Source organism: Melospiza georgiana, chromosome 11 (genome assembly GCF_028018845.1).
Source record: "Melospiza georgiana isolate bMelGeo1 chromosome 11, bMelGeo1.pri, whole genome shotgun sequence".
Classification (NCBI taxonomy): domain Eukaryota; kingdom Metazoa; phylum Chordata; class Aves; order Passeriformes; family Passerellidae; genus Melospiza; species Melospiza georgiana.
The window spans coordinates 3,734,655-3,762,429 of NC_080440.1; the positions used below are offsets into that span (position 1 = coordinate 3,734,655).

General features: G+C 44.0%; 2 protein-coding genes across 2 annotated transcripts; one reads left to right on the forward strand and one right to left on the reverse strand.

Annotated features, from left to right (window-relative positions):
- Positions 1 to 276: 276 nt before the first annotated feature.
- On the reverse strand, positions 277 to 2,511 carry GPR27 (G protein-coupled receptor 27). Its single transcript, XM_058031971.1, has one exon. It carries the CDS (start codon positions 2,478 to 2,480, stop codon positions 1,338 to 1,340), a length of 1,143 nt encoding a protein of 380 aa, XP_057887954.1. The 5' UTR covers positions 2,481 to 2,511; the 3' UTR covers positions 277 to 1,337.
- Positions 2,512 to 2,766: 255 nt separating this feature from the next.
- Positions 2,767 to 27,756, forward strand: EIF4E3 (eukaryotic translation initiation factor 4E family member 3). Its single transcript, XM_058032139.1, is given in 9 exon segments — positions 2,767 to 2,901; positions 8,870 to 9,078; positions 10,187 to 10,359; positions 22,232 to 22,315; positions 23,263 to 23,323; positions 24,560 to 24,626; positions 25,650 to 25,679; positions 25,682 to 25,804; positions 26,283 to 27,756. Coding segments are annotated over 6 exon segments (339 nt in total). The 5' UTR covers positions 2,767 to 2,901; positions 8,870 to 9,078; positions 10,187 to 10,359; positions 22,232 to 22,289; the 3' UTR covers positions 26,315 to 27,756.
- Positions 27,757 to 27,775: the final 19 nt, after the last annotated feature.

The following is a 27,775-nucleotide window of genomic DNA, read 5'->3' on the forward strand; positions in this document are numbered from 1 at the left end:
CAGAGACATTTTTGTAGAACAGAGCAGGTTAAAATGCCATGCTTAATAAATGGAAGCTTCCCACTAAGAATATTGCTTATAAATGAGTATGGTATTGACCAAGCCACAGTGTTAAAAAACTGCTTTGCCAACTAAAATTAGCCATCCACAATTACACACTCTTTTCTATCATTAACAGAGGAGCAATTAGCTGCAACAGAAATTTGGTTTCAGCAGACACAAAGAATTGTGCTATTTAAACCTGTTGCCCATCATGAATTTAAGTCTTCTTAAAAATAGCTTTAGTCACTTTTATTGGTATAAACACCTAAATTGAGATCTAACAGCAAATAAGGATTGTGCTTGTCCATAATAACCTTAGCTGTGAAATCTACTCAGACACAAGACATACAACCTTCCACATACACAAGTTATTTGTCAGCAAAGCAGAATGCTGCCATTCTGAAACAATTACATACAGTAAAGGTTTTCAATATTTTATTAAAGAAAACAGTCAAAATGTACAAGTATTACCCAGGTTTGTAGATAACTTCCTATAAAGGCAGTAAAATATGAATTTCAATCTAGGTTTTAAAAACTGCTATAGTTGCTTATTTTTAAAGTTGGTATTTTAAAATCACGTTTCACAAATAGTTCTGAAATATTACCAAATTAATAGTGCAACAAGAAAATTTGAAATTAGTTCTACACTGTTTGCATGTCAAGCAAAAGTTATAACTAACAGCTTCAAATACTCAAACCATTTGAGAATGAATGAACCCAACAGCTCCCACCAAAACTGACTTCTGACCACATTAGGAACGTCCTCTTCATGTTCTTCACTTAAAATCAAATAATAATAAAACAACACCTCTTGAGGTCATCAAAAATAACTTTAGTATAAAATTGTCTTGGCCCTTATCAAATATTACATGAGTAAAATTGTTAAGCCTTTATCAAAACAGACAGGAATAGGGAAACAAAAAAAATGTCATGGCCTTAATCCATATCTGTTGGAATCATGTTTAGAAACGTTAGAAGCAAGACCAGAAACTCGGAGCCCTGTTTTGTTTTTAAAAACCACACAACCACAAAGAAAAGAACAGCTTCTTACTGCCTAAGGTTTGGGGGTGTTCTGCTCAAGTACCTGTTCCCATAGACAGCAACCTGTTATGTTCTGAAGAGAGCATACGCAAAATATAGAAAAATAAATAAAATAGCTTCTTACAGCCTAAGGTTTGGGTGCTGGGTGGTGGTTTAGTATGTCCCCCACAGGTCACACTCTCTTGAGCTCATATGCAGAAACATGGAAATTTATATCCATCTTTCTTTTTTTTTTAGAAAGAGAAAAGCCCCCCTTACATCCCAAAGCTCTTGAGATCGCAAAGGATGGTGCCCTGGGTGCTCTGGATGCTTTGGCAGCATGGGAAGTGGGCTCGGAGGCAGACCCTGAGCTCCTTGTTGAAGATGAAGCAGAGGATCGGGTTGACCCCTGCCTGGGCAAACGTCATCCAGACGGAGGTGGTCAGGTACACCTGCGGGATGGAGCTGGCCTTAATGAAGACCCGCAGGTAGCAGGCCACAATGTAGGGGGACCAGAGCAGCAGGAAGAGCAAGGTGATCATGTAGAACATCTTGCAGAGCCTTTTCTCCATCTTAAACTCCTCCAGCACCAGCAGCCTCTTGATCTGGCTGTGGGTGGCCTGCCTGATGCCCACGAGGGTGGGCGGCGTGGGCCCCCTGCCAAAGCCAGCCGTCCAGTTCGCAGCCGCTTGGCCGGTGGCTCCCGGCCCGTGGAAGGTCCAGTTCTGGCTGATGGCCGGTACCAGCTGGGCCGGCTTCATCTTGCGGTGCCCGTGGATGAAGAAGAGCAGCTTGATGTAGACCAGGTGGGTGGCGGCGATGACGGCCGCCAGCATGAGCATGAAGCCCAGCGTGTCATTGGCCTTGACGTAGCGGTGCTCGAAGATGCACTGTTCCTCCTCCCGGATGAACTTGTAGGTGCCCACGTCAAACACGGGGGGAAAGGCCATGGCCATGGAGAGGGTCCACACCATGCACACCACAGCCAGGCAGGTCCAGCCCGTCATGCGCTTGGCGTAGAAGCGGTGGTGGGCGATGGCCATGTAGCGCGTAACCCCCACGCAGAAGAGCAGGAAGGCGGCGTGGAAGCAGAAGAGCACGGCCAGGAAGGCCAGCACCTTGCAGCTGAGGGGCCCGTGGGGCCAGGCGGCCCCGCTGCGCACCGACAGCATGACGAAGGGGAAGCAGGCGAGCGAGCGGAGCCCGTCGGCCAGGCAGAGGTCCAGCAGCAGGTAGTAGGGCGCGCGGTGCAGGTGCCGGTCCTTGAGGATGAGCCAGGCGAAGAGCACGTTCCCGGCCAGGCTGACGCACAGGATCAGCCCCAGCGTGGCGAGCTTCAGCCCGGAGGCGCTCAGCAGGCCGCCGGCGCTGGGCAGGTGCGGGCTGCTGCTGCTCCCCAGCTCGCTGCTGTTCGCCATCGGGTCCTTCCTCCTCCTCCTCCTCTCCTCCTCCTCCTCCGCGCGGGCAGAGCCGGGGGCTCGGGGCCGGGGGCTCAGCGCCGCGGCAGCGCGCCGGGGCCGAGGGCCGCGCCGCCCGGCGCCCCCATGCCCGCAGCCGCCGCCGCGCTGCCGCCGCCGCCCCGGCCGCCCCGGCGAGGCGGGGCGCTGCCGCCGCGCTCCCCGCGGGCCATGCGGCTCCCGCGCCCGCGCTAGCTCCGCGCCCGCCGCCGCCGCCGCCCCGGGGGCATCGGGGATGCGCTGGGGGGGAGGGGGGGGCGCGGAGCGCTGCGGAGCCTCCCCTTACCGCCGGCTGCTGCTCCTCCGCGCCGGGCGAGGGGCCGGGCGAGCCTGCGCACAGCGGCGGCGGCGGCTCTGCCCAGCTCCCGCCGAGGACAATGGGGTAAATCCCCCTCCCTCTCTCCCTCCTTTTTCCCTTCCCTCCTCCTGCTGCTGCTCCTCCGTCCCTCCGCCCACGCCTCCGCCCCCCGCGCAGCCCGGCCCCTGCGGAGCGCGGGGCTGAGCCAGGCGCGCAGCGGCGCGGAGCGGCGCGGAGGTCCCGCTGCCGCAGCGGGGATGGGAGCGGGGCTGCGCTGGGCGGAGCGGAGCGGAGCCGCCCGCAGCCGGACCCCCGGCCCCCGCCCTTCTCCCGCCGGGGGCGAGTGCCGGGATGGGGCTCGGGGGAGCCGCGGGGTGCGGTGCGGTGCGGTGCGGTGCGGTGCGGTGCGGTGCGGTGATGTGTCCGGCTCCAGCGGCCCTGGCGGGGATCCCCTGCATCCCCTGCATCCCCTTCCGGGGAGCGTGATGCCGTTCGTAGCTGATGGAGACAGTGTATCTGGGCATAAAACAGGTGTGTGTGTGTATGTGTGTGTGTGTGTATAATCCCATATACACGCATACCGGTACCTACGGCATGTGTATTGTTTCAGTATAGCCACACATTAGTGATACACCCGTGTCTCAGTCACCAGTGTGCTTCTGCTAGATCTGGCCATGCTAAATGGCCATTGAACTTCCTGCTCGCATGCAAGGCGAGTCCAGCTGCACCTGTTGCAGTGCAGCAGCTGGATGTGCTGTCCCTTGCTTGGCAGGGGGATATGGAGGGGAAGGAGGCTTGCAGGAAGCTTACAGGGCAAATGTTTCAGTATGAACATCAAGGAAAAGGTGCCTCTGCAAGTCAGGAGACTGACATTTGGGTTCCTAGTGGAACCTGTCATTTGGGGTCTGACTAGGGCTCTTAAGAAGATCAAAAAGGATGCTCTCCATGTTTCTGTGTTGTTCAGGGGCTTACCAACTCCCAGGCTTAGTTACACAGGACCCACAGAGGGCTGGTCAGGTTTTGTGAGCTGGATAACCACATTTGACCCGACTGGCACAGAGCATCTGTTGATGCACCTGTGCTGTTGGTGCATGTTTATAATGGGCAGTTTAATGTAGGCCAGTGAGACGCAGATCCCTGTCCTCTCTCTCCCACTTTGCCACCCCTGTGTATGTAGGGCAAGGCCTCTCTGCGTGCCTTGTAAGGCACGCACCAACGCACGGCCCTGGGCTCACTGGAGATGCTAATGCAATTATCGTACTATTACTGAGTTTCCTTCATGGCCTCTTGTGAAGGACACGTTTGAAATCCTTTTTGAGCATTCTATTAAAAGCCATCAGTAAATTCAGCGTTATTCCAGAAACTGTAGCAATTAAATCATCTGCATCGGCCCCAAAAGCGAAGGTTGGTGGAGCATCTTTCGAGCAGATCTTTCTGGCTGGTTTCAGAAAGTCTTTCTGCGTGTAGCAGGGACCAGGCTCTGACCCTGATCGTGCCACCAGACGTCCAGAGCAGCTCTGCTGAACTCCTGGCATTTTAACAGTGGTGAGCTAAAGCCAGACTTTGGCCTAAAGATGTGTCGAGGGCAATCTGTATCACACAGGACTTAATTTGCCCCAGGATCTGGTTTATGTCCGTTATTTATTGCACTGTTAGGAAACCAAAGAAATCCTGAGAGGGGAAAAAAAAACATAGGTGGTAGATAATTGATACTGCTTTTTGCTTCCTACCAGTGCATCTGAGCTGTTTTCAGTTGTTAGGTTTCTCATTTGCACCGAAGTTTTACTGTGACAGAGAATTGCCCACGGGTTGTTCAGTGCTTTGTGCAATTTTCCAGGCGTTTCTCACATCCACGCAGTGACTCGAGCGCCGGGTTCGCGGTGTCCCCTCGGCAGCCCTGGCGCCTCTGTCTTTGTGGAGGATTGGGGACACCGCGTGTGTGGCTGGCCCCGGTGCAGCCCAGGAACGGGCTCTGCCACGGCAGGCTGCCAGGACAATGTGCTCTGCCAAACACGAGTACGAGGATCGATTGTCCTCGGGGCCATGTGGCTTTTCAGAGGAGCCGAGGATCCCTCATGGCCCGTGTTAGCTCTGTGATCTCTGCCATCAAGTGAACAAAAGGGAATAACACACCTGCTTCCCTCCTCCGCTCCTGCGGGAAGGGTTTTCTCCTCTCCCTGAACGCTCGCCAGCGCAGCTGAGCTGGCTCAGGAGCTGCCGTAATTCACTGCTATCTTGCCAGGCCAGCAGCAAATTGCTAGCTCATCTTTCTTCCACCTGTAGCGAGAAGAGAGCCGGCAGGGAATGGTGTTTCATCCATTTTCCCAGGGCTGCTTCCCTGATGAGGCTGTTATACAGTGCTATAGGAGGTGTGAGCCTAGAATTTGGCTGACTGAGAGATGTGACACTAAAGGGACAGCCAGAAGGAATGAAGAAAATAAAGGGCAGGCAGGGGGTTAACAGTCTTTATATGAGCAGGCTCCTCGCCTCCCAAAGGGGCTGACCTGGCATTAGACCCACCAGGATAACTCTGCCTCTTAGTTACACCCTGCCAGGAGAAGAGCCCTCCTGCTCCACCTGGGTGACCCCATACAGGCAAGCCAACACCAATTCAGGCTGCTTCATGTCTTGTTGCATCAGACCCATCAGCTTCAAACAAGTTCCTCGTCCAGACTCAGACTCAGCTTGGACATAAGTGCCAGACTTATAGCATTTGACTAAAAAATAGAAATAGCGTGTTTTGCAACCCCTTTGCTGGGGTGCTCAAGGAGCTCTTCCCAGCTGCAGGGACTGCAGTGCCTGTGGAAGTGTCAACCACTGAGAGTCAAAAGGAGCAGCAGGGACTGTCCCTGTATCCACATGGCAATGCCTTCATCTTTGGTGCTGCCAAGTGTCCAGCGCCCAGCCAAGCAGGGAGCCCTCTGTGCATGGGTGTACCCTGGGCACTCAAACACAGAGCTCCTTCCTCCAGTGCCATGCTGGGGGCTGGAAACGCTGTGTGTCGCTTGATTTGGGCATAGCCAGACTCATCAAAGCAGTCGTGGGGAACAGGTAATTCCCAGAGATTGTAATGAGAGTGTTAAGCTATTTTCCTTTCTCCCTTCAATCACTTTCACAGAACGAGTTTAATGAAGAGCTATTCTCTGCTTACAAAATGGTGCTGCACAAGCTAGATGGTTTCCTCTGACCTTTCAGTGTGCTTTACTTGAATTGGCTGCCTCTTCATGTTCTCCTCTCACTGCCTTGAGCAGGAAAGACAGCTGAAATAGGGACTCTTGCAGAAAATACTGTGGCATATTGCCTTCTTTCCATCAGTCACTGGTGTGCTTCCTGAATCCTTGTCTATTTATTATTAGTGGTTTTATTTGTGTTCCTGTGGCTGGGAGCTCTGCATAACGTTTCTGGAAAGAGAAGTGTCCTGTAGCCCTGTAACAGTGTAGTTGAAATCAGTCTTGTCCCTGGTGTGATGTAAAGGAAGAAGTAGGAAACGTCTGGACATGCCTGAAGGACAATCCCTGAGCTCCACCATGGCTGACACGCCACAGGGAAGCAGGACAGGTGAGAGCAGTCAGCCAAAGCAATTTTGCTGTCACAGATAATTCAGGCAAGGAAAAGTTTTCAGGCTTTGCAATCAAGGAGATGGAAAGGTCAGGCTGGAGCAAAAAGGGATAACAGAGGCTTCAGCTGGATCTGGCAGAAAAAGATTAAAGGTCCTCCTTCCCAGCTTCCTGTAATTCCCAGAAATTCTCTGGATGACACTCATTATTTGTGTTATCTTTGCACCTAGTGGAGTGAGTCAGGGACCAGGGTGCTACACAAGCTGTCCTTTTGCCAAGGAAACTTAAAATCCATCAGTGCAATGGGAGAGAGAGCTGATACGAGCCCTAGAGAAGGGGGAGAATGAGCAAAGCACGAGGTTGCAGCCTAGGGAATGGCATTGGCATAAGGGTGGCTATCAGTCATCCCTGGAAGGGGAGGAGGGAGTGTCAGGAGCTAATGAGGCAGGTTTGTGGGTGTTTACAAGGATCATGGTAATACTCTGTGGCAATGACAGAACAGAAGATGACACATTAAGGTAATGTTTGGGCACTGGGTAATGTGAAAACAGCGTGAGGAGATTAAAATCTGCAACATTTACAGTACTGCCCAAAATAACTGCTCTGCACAGGAGCCATGCTTGCCCTCTGTAACCAGAGCACAGGTATGGCACTTGCCAGTGAAACAAAGACAGATTTAAACCAATGCTGGAAAACTTCCACCCTGCCTCTTGTTTACAGAGGATCCAGATGCCAGGTTGGGGATGGGGCACTGCCATCAGGCTGGGAAGGGCATGGGCCAGCAGAGCTCAGCAAAACACTAATGAAGGATTTTGGATGTGGTTTTGTTCCCATAATTATTAGCACAGTAGTGCAAAATGTACAGATGACACCAGAGTGGATGGGACTATTAATGTCACTGTTGAATCCTGATTTCCTGGATGGCAGTGGAGGATGTGCAGGCGAGCAGTCCCAGAGCTGCATCTGTGGCACAGGGATATCTGACAGCTAGCAATCACATTTTTCAAGGGCTTATTCCTGGCTGTTTAATACTTCATCTGCTCTCCTGGGGAGGGAGGAGGGAAGAACGGAGGAGTATATTTGGCACAGCAGGGAAGTGGACTCGGGTCTTTTCCATCCCTTAGTGCTGTGCTGTTGCAGGGGGAGAGAAAGCCTCCTTCCACAGCAGTACTAATCCTCCTCCACAGCAAGATGAACGTTTTGAACTTGAACAACTCCTCTCATTTTTCCCCCATGTGATTGTGAGTCAGGCTGAGCTTCTCTATTCTTCTCCATAATTGAGTAGGAGATTATTTTGACTGGAAATAACCAGACACAGGTATCATGGCTGTGAAAACCTCCATGCATGCCACTTGCTGAAAGTTCTGTAGCCTTCTGCAGAGTGACCTGGTCTTTAAAGGCTTTGCTCAATGGAGAGGGAAGAAAAGCAGAGGGGAAGAATAGCTCCTTCCTGTTCACTTCTATCACTGTCTCTGCTAAACTTAACCTGCTGAATTGTTGGTGACACACTGTTCTTCAGAAGCAGCTCCTTTGTGGAAGACCTCCCCTGTGACACAAGGAATAGCTGCTGTGAGACAGGAAATATCCCTGACATGATGGCTTTCTACAGGAGCTCATAGCTGCTATCCAGTCCCATGGACATGCCAAGATAGTTATGAGAAACCATTCCTTTAAAATCTCCCCAGGCACAGATTTTCCTGTCCTTCTCTTCCTGTATCTGTAGTTGTCTTCCATGAGATGCCAGCTGCTTGGGTTGCATTGCCACCCCTCTGTCCCAGAGGCAGGGACTGATGGAGGGGTGCAGGGTGAGCGAGAAGCAGATGCAGTGTGAGGCTGTGGCAGGGCACGTGGCAGGGGATGCTGCCAGATGCCAGTTCTGGCTCTTGGTGGGTACCAGGGAGGCGGATGCAGCCTCATGGCAGGGCTGAGATTTAGCTACACACACTCCTACCAGCAAAGCCAGACACTAAGGAGCATTTCACAAGATCAGGCTTTCTCCAGTTTATACATAAGTGGGATTGCTTCAGGCTATTGAACCAGCCTGCTGCAGACCAGCCAAGCCAGAAGTTTTATCTGTGCTGTAGCAAACTCAAGCCACTGCTGTTGTGCTTGTGCATCTAATGTCTCAGCTGCTTGCTGAAGAGCTAATGAGCTTTTGGGGATACATGGGTGCTATAAACTCCTTAGGCCAGAGATAAGCAGCTTATTGCCTTTAGGAGCACTGCCAGCCCTTGGCTCTGCTGCTGTGGTGCTTCTCGGGCCCAAGTTCTTTGTTAGCAGCAAGGGCTGTGAAGTCCTGAAATAAATGTGTTCTGTTTCCATGTGTGCATGTGCACACTGCAGCCTCTCCACAGGGTGAGGTAAAACCAGGCCGTGGGACAAGCAGGCAACACCAGGCTTTGCACACTGCTGTCACATCTCCCTGTGTGTGACTTGAACCCTCACAAAGCACGTTCCATTCCCTGCACTGAGGCTGTGCTGTCTCATCTCTACAGGATGAACCCACCACCCTCATCACAGTGAAACGGCCATGGACAGTGTGGGCAGCTTCAGAACAAAAGGTGGCTATGTTGGTCGTGAGCCAAATTATTTCCATTGCTACCCTCTCTTTGCTTTTGAATAGACCTACTGGGAGTATCTGTCCAGAAAATTCACTGCGTTAAAAAAAAATTGAGGTAATGCACAACTGAAAGCCAGTGTGAAGGTAAGTTTTTATTCTCTATATATGAATTCAACCCTTACTGTTCTCCACTCATTGTCTACAGTGTCTACCATCAAAAGCAATCCCATTGACCATGGCCAATAGGCTGAGGTTGCTACTCCTACAAAATGCTAGGGAGAGACTTCAAATCTGCTTGGCTAGTCAAAGCATCTCTATCCATGTTGTGTATTTTACTTTTTCCCTCCCTTTTTACCCAGGTATAAAGTAGCCAAACAGCTCTCTTTCAAGGCATAACTAGGAGCAGAATTTGGCATCCAACTCTCAAATTTTTATTCAGTTGCTCTTGTTGGAACAGTTTTGGAATTAATCTGGTCATCACAGAGTTATTTGAAGTGCTGAAAGTACCTTCTGATACCATCTTTTGAGTAGATAAAATCTGAAATATTATTTCTTTGCTGCACCATTGTCCTTATTTGTTACCTTTCCTGCTGGTTTACCCTGCACAGCTTAGATGAAGCCAGAACTACTCCCTTATTTTGGCACTCTGTGCAAATGGATATCCTCTCCTTGCCTATGGCCCCTTCCCCCCACAGCTGGTGGAAACGAAAGGATGAGCAAAGCAAAACCTTTGGTGTGACTAAAACTGTGAGATTTAACTGTACCAGAGAGTCCATGAGCACTGCTTGAATGCTAAATTCATAGTTAAATGGGTGTTGTCTGTGGAGATAACACCCCTGCTGGGGCGTTGGAGTGGAGTGATGATCTGGCAGTGTTCCTGTGACACCGTGGGGTCAGCTCAAAGCTCTCCACCACCGCCGCTGGAGCAGCACAGACAGTTCAGTGCCATGCCTGGAATTCAAATCCAGCCATCACCAGATTCATGCTCACGAGCTGAATGCCACTAACTGACCCTTCTGTATTTAAATCACTTCTTCAACAAAGGCGTTCTCTTGTCATTTCACTTTGAACTGTAGGACTAGCACATTAAAAGGCTTTGCAGTTTTAAAGTGTTGGTGGGTCTCAACCAACTTTGTGGGCTAAGTAAAGCGTTAGAAATATTTTTCACCGCACTATCCTATCAACTGAACTTTTAAGGCAGAATGATGAAAAGAAAAATATTCTTTTAATAGTGCTTTCTCTCTGGTAAAAGGTGTTGCTAACTTGTTGAAGCAGAGCTTGGAATAACAGATGAAAACTGTCAGAAAAGCTGTGATGTACTTTGGATCTGAGTGAAAATTGTGACCAAAATCTGAGCCTGCCCAAACCCTGAGTTATATGCCAAAATGCCCAGGATTCCTTGGATCATCATGCAAGCTGATGAGGGTAAGAGCTTATTTCTTTGGGATTGGCTTTATTCTTAGGCATTCCTTTTGTGCAAAGGGCTTTTCTTTGGAAGGGTTGGGTTCTTTCATTTTTTATTTATTTGGCCTTTTGCCTTTGTTTATTATCTAACAAAGTTCACTTCGGTGATAAGAAAAAATCCTCCCACAGCTGTGTTAAACCTGAAATCTTCACACCTGAGAGAAGCAGGGCCTGGGCCTTTGGGAAGATCCAGCAGGATTCCACATTTTTTGAGATCTTAAAAAAGGTTTTTGGGGTTAAACAAAAACAAAGCTTAGGGGGAGAAAAGGGCACTGGTTATATGCATAGCACAGAAGCCTTGTGGAAAGCCTCTGGGTGCCACTGGCATGCCAATTGATTTACCTTTGCAATAAGGACATGATGACTGGGAGGATCACGGAGAGCTGTATGAATTCTATCCGTGCAATGTGTGAGCTCATCCTGGAGACAAACCTCATCTGCCAAGTTCTGCAGGGCCATTTCCAGCTTCTCTCCTCGAAGGAGAGGCTCTGCTACCAATGAATAAAGTGGGAATTTTGACACTGATTTCAAAGGAAGCTAAATTGAGCTCCATGAAAAGGGAGCACTAGCATGCAATGCTGCTCTTAGTTTTTTCTTATTAATGTGACTAATTAAATGTTTGTATTTTTTAAGCACTAACAGTTTTTTTGATGGTCGTTTAGAGACTTTGAGAAAGTCAATAATTTTGATGAAATAGGACTGTAGACTCCAGAACAAAGTCCACATGGAATCCGTGATGTTGCTAGGATACAGCTATTAGTATTTTCAGTGGCTGGGTTATTTTCTGGTGTGGGTTTTTTTTTTTTTTTAATAGAGTTGGCCTAACCTCTCTAACAAACAGTAGAACACGTGACTGCCTGATCCCATTTACATGATGCTCCTTCAGTTTACCTTGATGAAGCCAAACTTGACCCTTTAATTTCAGCCACTTTTACGTGTGAAGAAGAAACACAAAGAGCAATTTTGATGTGAATCTGGTTGGTTTTCTTAATGGATGTGCACGATTTTATCCCTGTGGGTGTTCCATTGCTGAAGTCAGTCTCCCTCTAGTGGTTTATTTCCAGAGGGGGCCTTTGCTTTGCTGGCTTGGACAGGTACCAAATGTGCTGGCGTGATGCAGAAAATGATCCCCGTGAGCTGAACCATAGAGCAGGGAGCTCGTATAAAAACACTATATCCTGTAATTTTTATCTTTGAGATGTACTTATTTTTTTACAATATCCAGAGTAGTGGGGGGTTTCCATCCCAGACTCACTCTGCAGTCCAGGCTGACACGGTTTGTGCAGTGTGTAGCGTGTGACTCTTGCACATTGTTTCCTTCAGCTGTACACTGGGAAGCCTGTAGAAAAGAGATCAGCATTTAAGCTCATGTTCCACATCAAAGCCAGTGCCAGATGTGGTGCCAATAACATTATGACACAGAATAGCATTGAGGATGGTGCTATTTTGGGATCCTCATGTTTGGGGAAGCAATATCTAAGTGAAACACTGCAGATATTTCACTAGAAAATCAGGAAAAGCAAGATGTTTGGAATTTGTTTCCAACATGTAACTTTGAGACCTGTCAGGTTTCTTTCATTTATGCTCCTGACCTCACCTTTGCTGGGTATCTCTTTAGCACCTCAGAGAGCCCCAGTGCTTTCCAAGTGCGGGGAACAGGGAAGGATGGAAGCAGAAGCCCAGTGTCCAAAGCTAAGTAAGAAATTCCAGTCTCGTAATACCTGCTGCATGGACTGGATGCTGGGTTAAGCCAGTTCAGCTCCCCAAAGATGGCTAGGTAAAGAAATAAAGATCTAATCTAAAGCATGATGAAGTCAGTCTATGCTCATATTTAACTGTAAAAGGCTTTTGGATGAGGCTCAGCCTTCCTTCACAAGTGGTGGGAACCAGAGAGAGCTGTGATTCTGGAATGCATCAAGGATCCTGGAAAGACTGATGTCTTTCCAACTTATACACTACCTTGGGGTAGGTACTGCCTTCTTCATGCTCATATCTGCCAGTTGCTTTTAATATACCAAAAGAGCTATTGGACCAATATTTTCCTTTATTAATTGCCTGGAGAAATCTAGGATCACCTGGCCCAGAAGTTGGCAAGCTCCTGTTCCATTTTCACAGGAGGTTGTGAGATGCCATCTCCTTCCCATGAAGCATTTTACAGAATGATCAGTTATGTAACAACTTTAGGGTAAGGTTTTACTTTTGTTTGCCTTTTTGTCAATGCTCAGCTTCTATTGGGCAATCAGGAATCTTGGTTCTCTGGGAGATGTTAAACCACCTTCCTTTGGATGCTGCTCCAGAAAGTCTGCACAGTGGTTTCCATGAGAGTGATTTTGGAGCCAATTTTCTATTTCATTTTTGTTTTCACTCTTCAGGATAAAGTTTCTACACAGTGTCCTGGCCAAAGCTGACTTAATTTTAGTACCTAAGCTGAGCAAGAACTATTCCATTTATTTTTTGGATATATAAAAAACAATATGCATTTACTCCTTTTGCAGCTGCAGTGTGCCTGGAGCTCGGGGCTTTCTGCTTTAAAAACCCTAACCCTAACCCTAACCCTAACCCTCCTTTCTCCCCACTCCAGAAAGCAAGTTTATCAGCTTTTTTGCCACTCAATATACTGCCCCATGCTATTGGTAAAATTCTACTCTTTAGTTATTCTTCTGGTAACTTTCCAACTCATGACAGAGAAATAACAAGGAACTGTTGAAAACTCAGGTCCAGCACATCAAATCTAATAAATAAACCCAGCAATTATTTCTGATTATTCCTTTTGCAGTTGGGACGCAGTTTTGGTCAGGTTCAGGATCTAAGTTGAATTTTTGCTTCTTTGTTTTTAAAAAGCATCATTTGAACTGGTGTTTAATCAAGTTACCAACCAGGTCTGTTTGTTTACATAAGCCATGTGGAGATAAGCATGTCTATTTCCTATAATCAGTGTCAGCAGTTAAAATCCATTTTGAGTTCCTGAGTCCTCTCATTTCTTTTTCTTAAGAATTCCACCATGCTTTAGATGCTTAAAATTCAGTTATTCTACAGATAATTTTTATTTATTTTTCAGATCACATGTAAATTCATTTAATTAGTACTGTTGTTTCTTAACTTATAAATCCAAGAGTGTATATATAAGAAAAAAAATTGGGGGACCATAAATACACAAAACTGTATTTTGTTTACCAGTAACAGGGATAGAATAATGACAGGAAACAAAAATGACTGCAAATTTTACATGTTTTATACACTCAAAAATCATTTAAGGTATTAAAAAGCAGACAAGAAATGGAACTGTGATCTTAATTTACTGCTGTCTGTGGAAGTTGCCATCCCTCTGCAGAGCCCCGCAGAAGTGGCTGGGACATTTACTGGTACATCCACAGAGATTTGATGGAGGCTTAGGCTTGTATCAGTTGGACCTTCTGTAGAATATAACTGTGGGCACTTTTTTAACCGACTTCAGTAGTACCTAGTGTGGAGCAGTGCTGTTTCCTCAGGAGATGATATTGATTTTTGACTGCTGCTACATTTTACCCTGTACTTGCAGAGAAAAGCAGGAAGAAGTGACGCTTAAAGATAAATAGCTGTTGAGATGGATACATAGTTATCTCTTTCTATTAAATTACTGTGAGAGAGATCCATGACATACAATTTTAAGATCTCTAAAACATATCTTTTCATTAAGTCATGCTGTTAAAATAAATATCCATCAGCTAAGTGGTACTTTCTGTAGCAACTAGTGATGTGCTACCCTTGGGGTTCACGGCCTTGCTTTTATCATAGCAGCACTGGATCCATCTCCTGCTTTAGAAGTGAATGCCTTTATTTTATCTACATCAGCACTTGTTTCTGTGAATGCCTTGGCACAGGATGAACATCTGGAGGCTGGCATCCTGTGGCCAGGTCCTGGTTCGTTGCCATCATCCCACACGTGTCACAGGGCATCTGCATTTCCCCTCGGTGCTAAGCCTTTCTTGGTATCCGTGTCTGAAATAGCAACCATCTGACAGTGCTCTCTGCTATCTTACCCCGTAATGCCTTGGGAAAATGAGCATGATGAAAGCTTTGGGGGAATATTATTCACCAGTCTGACAAAAAAAAGATCCTATCTGTGATCCTCAAATGCTTGCAGGTCAGCAGTTCCAAAGAAGATGCAGAGAAGCTGGCAGGTGTTTTACTCTTCAGATAAATGAGATTTCCTTTTTAAAATGTTCCAAGGTCAAGTGATAGAAGTTTGGAAAACACGAGTTTAGATCTGCTATTTATTTTGTCCATTCTACAGATTTCCACGTTCATACCCACATGTCTCATTGGTAGGATTCCTGCCTGCAGTGATGTTAGGGAGCAGGGGGAATTTCAGCAAGCTTGAAGGGGCTTTTGGTGCCACCTTGGGAGGCTGATTCATGCTGGTAGCTCTTTACACTCGTGCTTAAGCAAAAGCTGCACACAGAGGCAAAGCAAAACAAGGAATTAATTCAGTGCTTCCCATGGGCAGGCAGGTGTTCAGCCACCTCCAGGAGAGCAGGGCTCCATCCCACGTGACTGGGGAAGACAAACACCATCACTCCAAGCATCCCTCCTTCCTCCTCCTCCCCCACTTTATCTACTGAGCACAATGTCAGATGGTGTGGAATATCCCTCGGGTCAGATGGGGTCAGCTGTCCTGCCTGTGTCTCCTCCCAGTTTCCCATTATTTTGCAGGATCATGGCCTGCTTGCCCTGTTTTCTTGCCTGACTTCAAACAATGCCCTTTAGATAATCTTAATTCTCTTGCAGGAATAGTTTAACTCTTCAGTATCTTTGTGGGGGTAAGTATGTGCATATAAACATTGTCAAATAAGCAATGTTATTTGTCTACTCCAGGAAAGACAAAATATTCTTACGTAAGGTATTGTCCTTAGGTGCTGATTTTTCTCTCTATATGTTGTAGATGAAATCTATATAAAGCTGAGTAGATACATTTTGATAACTGAATCATTTTAATAATGTGTTAATCTTCCTAACTGAACACATCAGATATTTGAAACTAAACTTAATAATTTCCCTTCTTCCCTATAGCAAAATTTATTTATCTAGGATCATCTATTTCATCTATTACAGCTTATGAGTAGGTGGCTTACAATGAAAAATGATGGTTAATATTATAGGAATGTTCAATCCGGTAAGTGCATTTTGACAGGCTTTGATGGCTTGAAATCAGTCTTTGTATTCAGAATGGATTACCAGATTTATTTAGTTGCCACAGCATGTTTTTGACTTTATGCTTTGTAAATAAATATTTTGCTTATTTATACCAAAAGCAGTTGTGGCTAAGCACTTACAGCGGTATTTTCAAAACTGCTTGGCAGCTTTTAAAGCTTCTGCTAAAGCTGTGATGAGATTCCCACTGGGAAACAAAGGCCAGTGTGAGCACATATGAAACAACTTCTATACTTAATTCTTTTCAGAAAAACAGAAAAGCTACAGTTCAGCATCAGAAATTAACATAAGTGCAACCACCTGGAGGTTTATTCATGGATAAAACAATGGAATTTATCTTTGTATCCTTTGTTCTTTATTCATGCTGAAATAATGAAGGAGTAGCAAAGAAAGCTGGCATTAGGATTCATTTTGTGGAGATTATTTCTCTTTCCATGTTCCTTTGTGATTCACCACGAGATGCTGTACAGTAGGTCTGGCCTGATTAGGCAGCTCAAATAGTCCTGATACTGCACTAAATTTTCTCCTATAAATGTTCTGATGATGCAGTAACATCACAGGGCATGAAACAGGCAGACCAGGAGAAGCACAGAAATATTTCATGTGCAGACTCTCCATGGGAAACCCAGATGCATAATTGTAGGTGAAGTGGTGACAGAACAAGTATTGCCACCCCCAGAGGATCTGTCAGTGCCTGGCTGGTGCTGGGATCCAGCTCCTTCCTGTTCCAGGGCTCACGGGGATTAGCAGGGCCTGCTGAGTTCTTGGAAATGAGTTGTTCACCATGGCAGTAACTGACAGGTCAGTAGGGCATATTGGATTATTTGTATTGTTGATGGCAGTATTATCTGAATGGGAAGAATCCAATAATGGCTTCATTTCGAGGGTCAATATTTGCAGGGTCTTGTTTTGTAGTACCATATGTACTGAGGTTTTTAGTAAAGTTCACAATCGTCTCACTACTCCTACCTTAAAGTGCAAGTTTTTGCTGGAGAGTTACAGAAATAGGAATTTCTACAGATTCTTTCACTTAAAAATCATCTGTCATTTCTGCTAAATCAATTTAAACTTAACTTAAAATGTGTACTCAACTAAAAATAAAATAAATCCCAATTTCATGGGTTTCAAGGCACAAAACTTCTGAGTGGTCATCTGTGTGGATCTGCTAAGTTTCTAGGTGAAACAGAAACACTACAGTTCAGATTTGTCAGCAGGCTGGAATTTTGTAGCAAATTCAATGCTTTTTTCTTCTGTCTGTCTGATTAGAATACTGTCCTTGTCTTATACTCGTGCATTAAACCAAATTTGTGCAGGTGTAAATTCTGGAGCAAATGATCCTGAACTTTTAAATTAATGCATCATAATTTTCTCAATTATGTTATTTTCAATAGGATTTTGGTTTTGCTTGATTGTTTGTTTTTCAGATAAAAACATTTGAGTCCTCATGCTCATATCCATAAGTGTGTTACACTTTCCAGAGCTGAATGAAAGGCTGAAATAACACTGTAATCGGGTGGGCCTGGAGCACTTACCAGGCAGGCTACTAGGAATAAATGGTCACTCACCATAACTTTTAAAATAGGTAATTTTCTGGTTGGTTGGTGCTTTCTGCCAGCTGGTCACAGTTTCTCTGGAAAACATTATTTGCAACTATCAAAATGAACCATTTTATAACCTTGGAGTGGTATGTTCTGTCTACCTGTCTTAGCTGCTCTTTTAAATGGCTTTAAATTTGTTAAATGGCTACCATAATGATCTAGGTAGCCTTTGAAGGCTATGGCTGGAGAATGCATTTTAATCTTCTGTTTGAGTAGACCTTACTGTTGAAGCAGCTCAGCGGCAGTGTCAGCACAAGGATATCAAGTGATGATAGTGTCTGTTGTACAGCATATGTAATGCCAGATGCCTTGGTGACTGCTAAGCCACCAGTTGCAGAAATATCCAGAAGAGAAGTAAATTCTTGGGCAGTGGGGTGAGACAAAAAGAGGCAAAATTTCTCAGGTTTTGCCTGTTTGTGTTCCATTCTACATGGAACAAAGCCGTAGTAGAGAGGTGCTAGTATGGTTAGCAAGAAAAGAACAAGGGGTAGTTGGTTGTGAGTCCACTTCTCTCTACTGACAAATAGATCACTTGATAAGTTTCAAAGTCTGTTTGAACTTACTTCCTTTTTTGTGTGCTTTCAAAAGTAATCTGACTGGCTCTGTTTCTGTAAAATACCGTGAATTTATCTTTTTGCTCTTTAATGCTGAATGTAAAGTGTACATAAAAAATGCCAAAACACATGCATGAAAAAAATCCCAGACCTCCAGACCTTGCTATGATAATTCCTTTTATCATGTTGATGACATATTTTTTTTTGTTGCTGGTTTTATCAGTTTTTTCATGTGAGCTGTCATAGTTCATGAGCCACTGGACTACCAGCTGTGCCATGGCAATTTCTTGTTGATTTTGTTTGTTTGTTTCCTGCCTGTTTCACCATGGTAATGTTCTTAGTTCAGGTAATTAACAAGCAAATAGTAAAGCAGATGTGAGTTTGCCTGTTTTATACTGAAAAACTTGGGAGGTATTTTTCTGCTGGTTTTGTATGTATTTTTAAAGCAGCTTATTTTAATAGGAGCCTTGAAAAAACCTTAGAGCTATTATTAGACTTTTGAAGATGTGATGCTGTTTCAGGAGTTTTGCATATTAAATTTCTTCCTCTACATGAATATCTAGGGTTTGCCCAGAGCTTCAATTATATCTGTAACAACTGAGAGTAACTTCAGTGTTTCCCTGGACATATTTCATGCTGATCACATGTATCAGGGAGGGATGCTGAGATCTGGTTTGCTTTTATCCTTTATTCAGCCGGTACCCGAGCAACAGCTGCGTTTTCTTCTGTTTCCTTAAACCTGCTCTCTTGCTTCTGTTTCCAGATTTAGTAATTTTACACATTTTTGTTTCCTCTTCTGAGACACAATGGGAGGTTGCTTTTGTCTTTGATCTTCGTTTTTCTTTAGAAATCCTACTTCAGCTTCTGAAGGGAAAGAAAAATGTTTCTAGTTCTAAGAAATTGAATGTGCCTTAGCAATTTTGACCTCATTCCCCCAAAATTGTGCCTGTGGGATTGTGTGCTGGGAATTGTAAGGTGGGTGTTAGAATGTTAGTGCAGTGACAGGAACACAGGGATTTCTGGGGGTGTGGGATGCACCATCCCATGTCTCACGCACTGAAGAATCATGGAAAAGATTATAAATAGAACCATTTAGGTTGGAAAAGACCTTTCAGATGATGGGATGCAGCTGGTGCTGTGTGCCTAAAGGATCACAGAATATCCTGAGTTGGAAGGGACCCATGAGGATCATTGAGTTCAACTTCTGGCCCTGCACAGGGCCATCCCCAACGGGGACACCCTGTGCTTGGGAACATTGTCCAAGCGCTCCTGGAGCTCTGGCAGCCATGGGAGCGTGACCATTCCCTGGGGAGCCTGGTCAGTGCCTGACCACCCTTTGGGGAAAGAAGAACCTTTTTCTGATATCCAGCCTAAACCTCCCCTGGCCCAGCCGTTCCCTTGGCTCCTGTCAGCGGTCACCACAGAGATCAGTGCCTGCCCCTCTGCTTCTCCCCACAAGGAACTTGTAGACCTCAATGATCTCCCCTCAGTCTCCTCCAGGCTGAACAGACCAAGTGACCTCAACCACTCCTCTGATGGCTTCCCCTGAAGGCCCTTGAGGGAGAGAAGCAGCTCCAGGTGGGAGCTGGTGATGGTCAGTGTGAGGGCGAGCTACAAAAGCTGAACCACGCCTGGTGTACCAGGCTGCCGGGCAGTGAGACCAGCCCAAGGATGTCTCACTGGATGCTCAGGGATGTCTTGGCATTACAGGGCGTGCTGATGGTAAATGTGGCTTGAAGGCATCAGTGCCGGTGTGGAAGAACTGCCTGGAGACATGGAAGTTCCCTGGGTGCGTTGGGTGCCATAGCCCGACCTGTGGGACTTGTGCTTCCCCTCAGCCCGTGAGCATGTCCCACCCTTCAGGGGGGGCGAGGAGCTCGTGGCGGGTGTGACCGCTGGTGAGGGAAGGTGCGGGGCTGAGGGAAGGTGCGGCCGTGCCCGCTGCCCCGCCGTGCCCGTGCCCGCTGCCCCGCCGTGCCCGCACTCCATCTTGCCCGCGCCCCGCCGTGCCCGCTGTCCCGCCGGCTGTGCGCCTGCGCCACCTAGCGGCCCGCTCTGAGGGCCCGGCAGCACAAGGCGTGCGGATGAGCTTCCCTTTCAAAGTGTGAAGCACCGGCGGCGCCTTAAAATGCTAAAAACGGGGGCTGGGGTGTATTAAATGCAATTGAAAATAATTCCGGGGCGGGGTCATGCGGTCCCCTTCTGGTCGCCTGTGAATGAATAGCAGAGCTTTGATGGTGTGTGGTAGCTCTGAGGGCAGCGCTGTGCTGCTTGGCTAAAAATCCTGATACTTTTGTTTAGTTTTATGAATTGCCTGGCAAATATTAATTTATTCGCAAGTATTAAAGAACTCTAACTCCTATCTTTAAATGATTCATGATAATTTGGAGTTGGACTTCCCCTTTGACATGTGAACATTTCAACCTCACACTCATGCAATTCACATTCCTTCTCCATCTCCCTTCTCCACCTCCTTGATAAAATAAATACTTTAATTAATCAGTGCTTTGTCTTCAAGGTCACTTCCTGGTACAACAGCGGCTGAATGTGCATTAAATTTGAAGAAGATATATATATATACAGTACAAACAGTGCAGGTACGGCGCCTGGCTCTGCTGCAGGAGCTGCCACATGCTATTAATGTAACTTCACACCTCAAGTTTCGTTTTTCCTCCTAGGATGAGTCACACCTGTGGCTTTGCTTACCTGAGCTGTGAAACGTGAGTGGTCCTGGTGTTGTGTGTTTGTATTACTAGTCAGTGTTTGCATTTCATTTGGCTTTCTGGATGGGGAAAGGAGGAGGAATATTGGATTGGGCATGTGGATTCTTAAACCTTCCTGTGTTTCCGCTAGTACATTGAATATTTGATGTACTTTAAATATCTTTCCAGCCTTTTCTCCTTTTTCTAATACAGAAATTAATTGCACAAACACTAAAAATTGCAGCATGTGGCTTTTTTTTGGTGAGTTTTTTTTCCTTGAGTATGTATCTAAAAAAATATTCTAGCAAATTGAATTAATGGACTCTTAAACTGTGTAATACTTGCAGCAGTAAGAAATTCTGCATGTCTGTGTCATCTGCCATTGCCTAGCAGTGGGTGTCTCTTGCAAATAAAATTGTATTTCTGTTTTAATACCACATTTAGCATGAAGTGCGTAGCAAAATGGCATTTGTCTCACCTTAGTGCTAAGCTGACTATTTCACTATATCTCTGAAATTTTAGGGTAATGCCAGACCTTTCTCTTTGAGAAGCACACCTGTAGCAATTTACTGAAATTTTAAATAAGGCTTTCTCATGAAGGTCTGCACAACTTTGTACATTGCATGAGATTTCCAAACACAAAACCTTCCAAACCACATCCCTAGTTCAGGACAAAAAGAGCTCTCAAATATTTCCACAGCCATGTACCAGTATACTCTTTGCTCCTTCTTCTGCAAGTAGCTTTAGGGTTTGGGTACACAACCATTTAAGAGTAAGATCATAGTTGAAATGGGTATTTCATACCAAGTTTTCATATTTTTAGTAGTTTTCAATTTCTTCTTGTGGCTGGGTAGAGGTAATGGCTGTTAGGCAGAGTTGCCAAGGGCCACAAAATTTTATCACATAATGTTGCAATCCTTGTTTCTAAAGTTGTACTAGTGATTAAGTATTAGATATTACTTAATGTATTAGATAATACTTACATATTATGTCTAGATAATACTTAATGAGTTGCACTAATGATTAATATAGCATCGCCACATGTTGATGCAACTTAGGTCTTTAAAAATCCTTTCTATTCCCAACTGTTAGATAAAGAGTAAAGAGATCGGAATCTTTTCAATCATCCCTCCCTGTTGCTCACTACTTTTAGGTGCCTTTTTATCCATCCCAAACCTCCCTGATAGCTTCTGCTTTTACCAGCAGGAACATTGGGAAGTAACCCAATGGTTCCTGGTAACTTGAATCTTTGCATTTCTCCCCCACTCCTGTATCAACATGTGCATTTCAGGTTCTTTGCATCTGGTTGAAACCTTTCACTCAGACAAACTAGTTGGTTGCTGGTTAGACATTTAGTTCACCAGCATTATTGTTTGTGTTGTTTTTGTAACTCAGGATAATCATAATTATGCTTAAGTGAAGCAAGGTGGATATTTGATATAAATATGTCTTTTTAATATGTGAAGGAAATTCTATGTACTGGTTTGTTCTGATATAGTCAGTGTAACTCTGGTTTTGATGATTTTTTTCCCTCTGGATTCAAAAGGATAATCCACATTTGGACTGTTTCCCTTTTCCCCACCTTCACATATGCAGGATTGGCATCTAAAAAAAATAAAAGTAGAAATGATTCTGTAAGAAGTTCCTTTCAGAGCATTTTATTCTGACATAGAAGGTGCCAATTCTCCAGGAGAAGGATGTGTAATTGGTTCAGAGGAAATTAGCAAGGAAATAAATCTTCATGAAACACTCTCTTGTGTTAATGCAACTAATATTTTTCCTTTTCAAGGATTTCTGGAGTGTCTACAACAACATTCCTCCTGTGACAAACTTGCCTCTGAGATGTAATGAGGGGAGAAATGCGCCCGCTTTGGTACGTGTGCTGTCATCAGACATTGCTGGGAATGGGTACTGGAATCACTTGAAGGAGTGAAAGGTTTGGGACAGGAGGGTCTTGTTTCTGTTGGCTGCAAACACCTGAACTCAAGAGACCAATGAAGGAAACCCCGAGGTTCTTGTTCAGTTTAAAAGGGACTTGTACCAAAGAGTCTTTATTAGAAACACAGACTGTAATTTCATTGTCCACCTCTGGATGTAAATGTACAATCTGTCAGGATTGATGGGAGACCATTGGTCCTGAGGAATCTGTAGGAGTCACACTGGGTATAGATAATCCAAAGATGAATTTTTAGGTTATTCCTTTAATTTGGTCTTTACAGGAAACTCGAAGCCCTAATTTAAAGTCTTAGAAAAATCATTGTGACAGAATAAACTTGAGAAGCTCACAGATTAGTGCACTGTGCCTTTGTCATTACAAGGCAGTTTAATGGTTACATCTGCCCTGACCTGCAGCAGCTCCATTCTTTTTTTAATAAGGGCAATTAATTTCTAGCTGTCACAAAACTGAAATGAAGTGTGCTCATGTTCTTTTATTAAACTGAATAAATGGAAGAGTAAAAAGCTGCTTCTGTGAAAATATGCCAGAGGTTTTCCAAAATTAAAGGTTACCATAGTAAAATGTAAAATTGTTTTGTGGCTTGTTCCCATGCAGTGTGCAGCCACTTCAAAGATGGTCTGTAGTCAGGGAAAATACAAGTGTTTTCCAACTCACAAAACTTAGGAAAAGGATTAGGTGTTGAGAGATAGACTTCATATGAACAATGAAAGAATTATCTCTGATGTCAGAAGTCAGAGTCATGCTGCCTGGAGTTAGTAATTGCATTTCAGATGGGATTTTTCTGGGAAAATTAAACCACAAACATAGGGTTATCTAGATGTGGATTTGGATGTGTATTTTCACTGATCTGTTTCCCATAACAGGGAAGAAGAAAGCAATGCCAAAGGAGGAATATGGAAAATGAAGGTCCCTAAAGAAAGTACGGTATGTTACATTGACTCTTTACTCAGACCTTGTTTAGTAAGGGAGTTTCTTTAAACTCTGTTTGATAAAACTGTTGTAAAGGTTTTTACTTCTTGCATCACCCAACACAACAACCAAACACTACTTTAACTTTCATAACCTTTTAAAGTCAAAGAGCAGAATTTTACTTTCCAATAATTACGTATCTCTTGCTTTAGATAACATTTGGCAATGTATTATAAAAAAATGAAAGCTACAGTGTTTCAATTTGGTGATTTATAATCACCTTTGTTCTCAAGACTGTTTGCTTATAGGCATACAAAGAAAAATAGAAAGAGCTTTTCCTGATAATCTATGCTAAATTATATATATATTTTTAATTTAAAAGTGTGAAAGATGAAGTCTATTCAGGCATGTCCTTGAGCTCTAATGAAATAACTGTGTTTCTCTTTGCCTCTCTAATCAAATGCATGTGAGTAACTTCTGTGAACTGCCACAGAAAGGAGATTTGACCTCTTCACACATGGTGTTTATGTGTGTAAGTGTGCTCTGGATCAGGCCTTTAAACAGAAAAAGTGAAGTGTCAGAAAAATGTGACAGCCTTGCAGAAGGCATTAAATGCTGAAAGATGGTAGTCAAAATTTCAGCCAAAAGTTAATTGATTTTTGCCTGTGGGCTTTTTCCTTGTGAGTTGCAGCTTTCCTCCCCCACAGTCCCAAGTGGTCACAAAAGACTGAAATTGAAATTGTCTTTTTCCTCCTATAATCCAAGGTGTGAAGATTGTCAGAAGTGACAAGTGGTTTGGAGAGCCTGAATTACTGGGCAGTGAATTTAGGGACCCCAGAGGCCTTGTTTTTGAGAGGCTGAATGACAGCCCCTTTTTGACATGAAGATACTTTTGATCTCTCAAACTATGCACCACATGGCCTCAGTCACTTCTGAAAGGTTTCCTTGAAGGTGAACTTCAGCCAGCTTTCAGTGCCTTGTAAATAGCATAAATAACACCTTTATGCCTGTTTCTCTTTTTTCTTTTTTTCTTCATTCTTCATCAGACGTGGGCACAGCCTCTCCTTGGCTAAGATGAAACATCTTGTACAGACCCAACATTTAATTATATAACACAGCATGCACTTACAATAAATACTCCTTTTTGTCTAGACAACCTCAGAAAGAGAAGACACTCAAAACTGAGCTAGAAAACCTAACTTTCAATTTAAGAAATAATAATGTGAATGTAATATTCTTCTGCCTCCTTAGGCTGCAGCTTGGAAAGAGCTACTGCTAGCAACTATTGGAGAGCGGTTTACAGATTGCTGTGCAGCAGGTAATGATTGAGACATTTCTCCATCATTCTTTTCACCATATTTGCTTCTCTTCTAAGCGTGAATATCTGATAAAAGTGGCTGTTACAGTGACAGTGAATTTCCTGGTAGGAATTGTCTTTCACTGGCTATTATTCCACAAAAAAAGAATGGCCTTTCTCAAGTTTACAGAGCACTTCAGAAATAACCTTTTAAATGGTCTCTCACAGCCTTTATACACTGATAAGGTTGTCTTGGGGTCGGTTTAAGCAAATATATTATATTCTGCTGTCCCCAGAGTTAGTTCTTGCCCTTGGCCTTGTGCTTCTGACACCACCTTTGTGCATTGTTGGTAACCCTTTCCTTGGGATGCACAGAGCAGCTGTGCCATGGAGCTCACAGCTGGAGCAGCCACTGCCCCCAGCTGTGGCATGGCCATTGAGCTCTCCACAAAGCTGCATCCTGAGAACTTCCCACCAGAAAGGGCTTCTTCAGTGCAGCACTGAGTTACCAGCACTGGCAGCAGCAGCCTGACTGGGGCTTTACTCATTTCATTAATTTTGTTTTCTTTTTTTCCTGTTGCTGCCTTGACAAAATATGAAGGAAAAAGAGAGCAAAGTCTGGAAAAGCTGGTGTCTGATCTCCACCAAGTACTTTTCCTGGGGTTTTAGTTGTTTCACCCTCATCCTCCCATTTCTGCTTGTAGACATCACTGTGGGTAAATTGTCTCTAGTAGTTCATATTGCTGACCTTACTGGAGGGAGTCTTGTGATTCCATTCTAATCAAGTCTAAGAGTGCTAATAGCAGAGATGAATAATCCTATGGCAATTCATAAAAACCACCATGAGGTAATATTTCCAATAACTTCTTTCTGGTAACTGCTTTGTCTGGTTTGAGCATTGGTATTTTCCTCACTGGAGATTGCTCTTTTTTCACATCTTTATTTTTTTTTCCAGCTTTTGGGCACTGTTTCATAATACATAAGTAGCAAATTAGACATGTCTCACTTTTAAAGTATTTCTTGATGGTTCTTCCCCTTCTGCAGATGATGAAGTAATAGGGGTTACTGAAGATGTTGTGACCTTGAAGATGTTGTGCAAGTCTGGAACATGAATTCCTCTTCAGCAAGTGAAGCAAAAGTTTTAGAAAAGATTCATAAACTTCTTCCACACACATCTTTTAAAGCCATCTTTTATAAATGTAAGTATTTTGTACTGTTCATTTCTACCTTCATTAGAAAAGCAAGATGCTGGTAGGGTATTCCTATGGAGATATCCCGCCTGATTCATCATTAATCACTTCAGAATGTAGCAGCTGACATTGCATTAAAATTATGTCCCTTCAATGTAGAAGTTAGCTATCATTCAAAAGATATTTTCAATTTCATTGTACAATCTCTTTTGTGTGTAATGTACTTGATTCCCAAAATGTTAAACAAATCTCTTAATAACTCTCAAGGCTACATACTATGCAATTTAAGTATTAATTTAGAGGAACCATTTGCAATCAGGATTTTAAGGGATCTCATATTTTAGGCTCCCTATAAATGTATTATCAAACAGTTGTTAGCACATTGTGTTCTCCCTTGACTGATTTATACATTTTTATCTTCTCTTTTTTTAATCTTTTCAACTCCTTGACAGAGTTTACATGTTCTTCTATTCCTTTTTTTTTCTAGCCCACAGAGAGCACCATGCTTTTGAAGGCTGATGTGGAAAGCATTGAGTGCATTGTATGCCAAGATCATGTGTTGTTATTTGGTGTTTTGAGCTGGTCTGGACAAGGAGGAGGATGGTGGAAGCCCTGCAGGAGTGCTACACAGGGTTGACCCTTTTGAGTTTCTGACATTTCACACTGACCTATTGCTAATGAACATGAAAAAACCCTGAACAGTTGCTTTGACCATAAATACATGATTCATTGCTTCTGTTGACTTGGTGTTTTTAGTTCTTAGTTGTTTCTCTTAAAAAATATTTTGGCCACTTGTTTGTTCACCCTGATTATATTTGTTCCTATTTCTTAAAGATTGTTGGCCACTTCTTCTGTGCTGTACTTAATGAAAAGCAAACATGCAGAGATGCTATGCTGCTTTTCCAAGATGTGCTGTACATAGAGAAACCCTGGCTTGGGGAAATGTGTTTTCAATTTTCACTTTGAAACATTCCTATCATGTTAAAGTTTACTCACTGGTTTGTCCCAAGAGAGAAAGAAATTGCACTGCATTTATTCTAATGTTCAGTCTAATCTGGTCCTACACTGACAACAGCACATACTGTAAATGTAAATAGAAAAAGGTACCTCAAATGAGCAATTAAAGAGAACACATTTGTATTGGGACTAACCCTGTGTAGGATGATGTTAATGTCTTTTGATTGTATTGATTTCAGAAAGCCCTTGTCCAGGTTAGAATCAGAAATTTCTCTGTAGGAAACCCTGCAAACTCAACACCTCTTATTTAAGGGTGATAGGGTGTTTATGGTTTTATATTGTATGCTCTGTTATGGTATCTTTCTGTCCATCCATGAAAAAGTGCCATGAATCATTTCTAATGAATTGTACAAACTGGATCCATTCCTCCCACTTCCTTAAATGTGTCAGGCCCATGTCTGCACCTACTAGGACAATGACAGAATTGCTGCTGACTTCAGTGCAAAGGAAGAGATCCCATTGTCTGTAGTTTCAAGCCCTCAAAACTTCCTAAGTGTCCTTTTTAAAATAAACAAAAAATACAGAAAAGAAATTTGTGTTGCAGATTGAATAGGAATATAAACAGTGTTAACCTTTAAATGTTTGTCTCTATTAACTATTTGAGGTGTTTTAATACACTACCAAAGATTGATGTGGTTCCTTTAACAAGAAGGTGCAAGGTAGAGATGAACATACGTTCTGCTGAGCACTCCTTCATCCTTTAGAGGTTTTTGTCTGGTAGCTCTTTAAGTTGCACTGATTTCCACATCTTTAGTATATTAAGAGGCAGCCATAAGAATGAAATAAATTTAAAAATAAGTATCACACATTTGAGATTTTTTTTTTACAACTTTATCTTGTACTTACGACTTTAACTTGTATTTATGGATTAAAACTGTGTAGTTAATGAGCATTATTAATTAAACACATTTTCTAAAATCCAAACGTCTTGCTTCTGTAATTGCTTTCTGGGATGAAATGTTA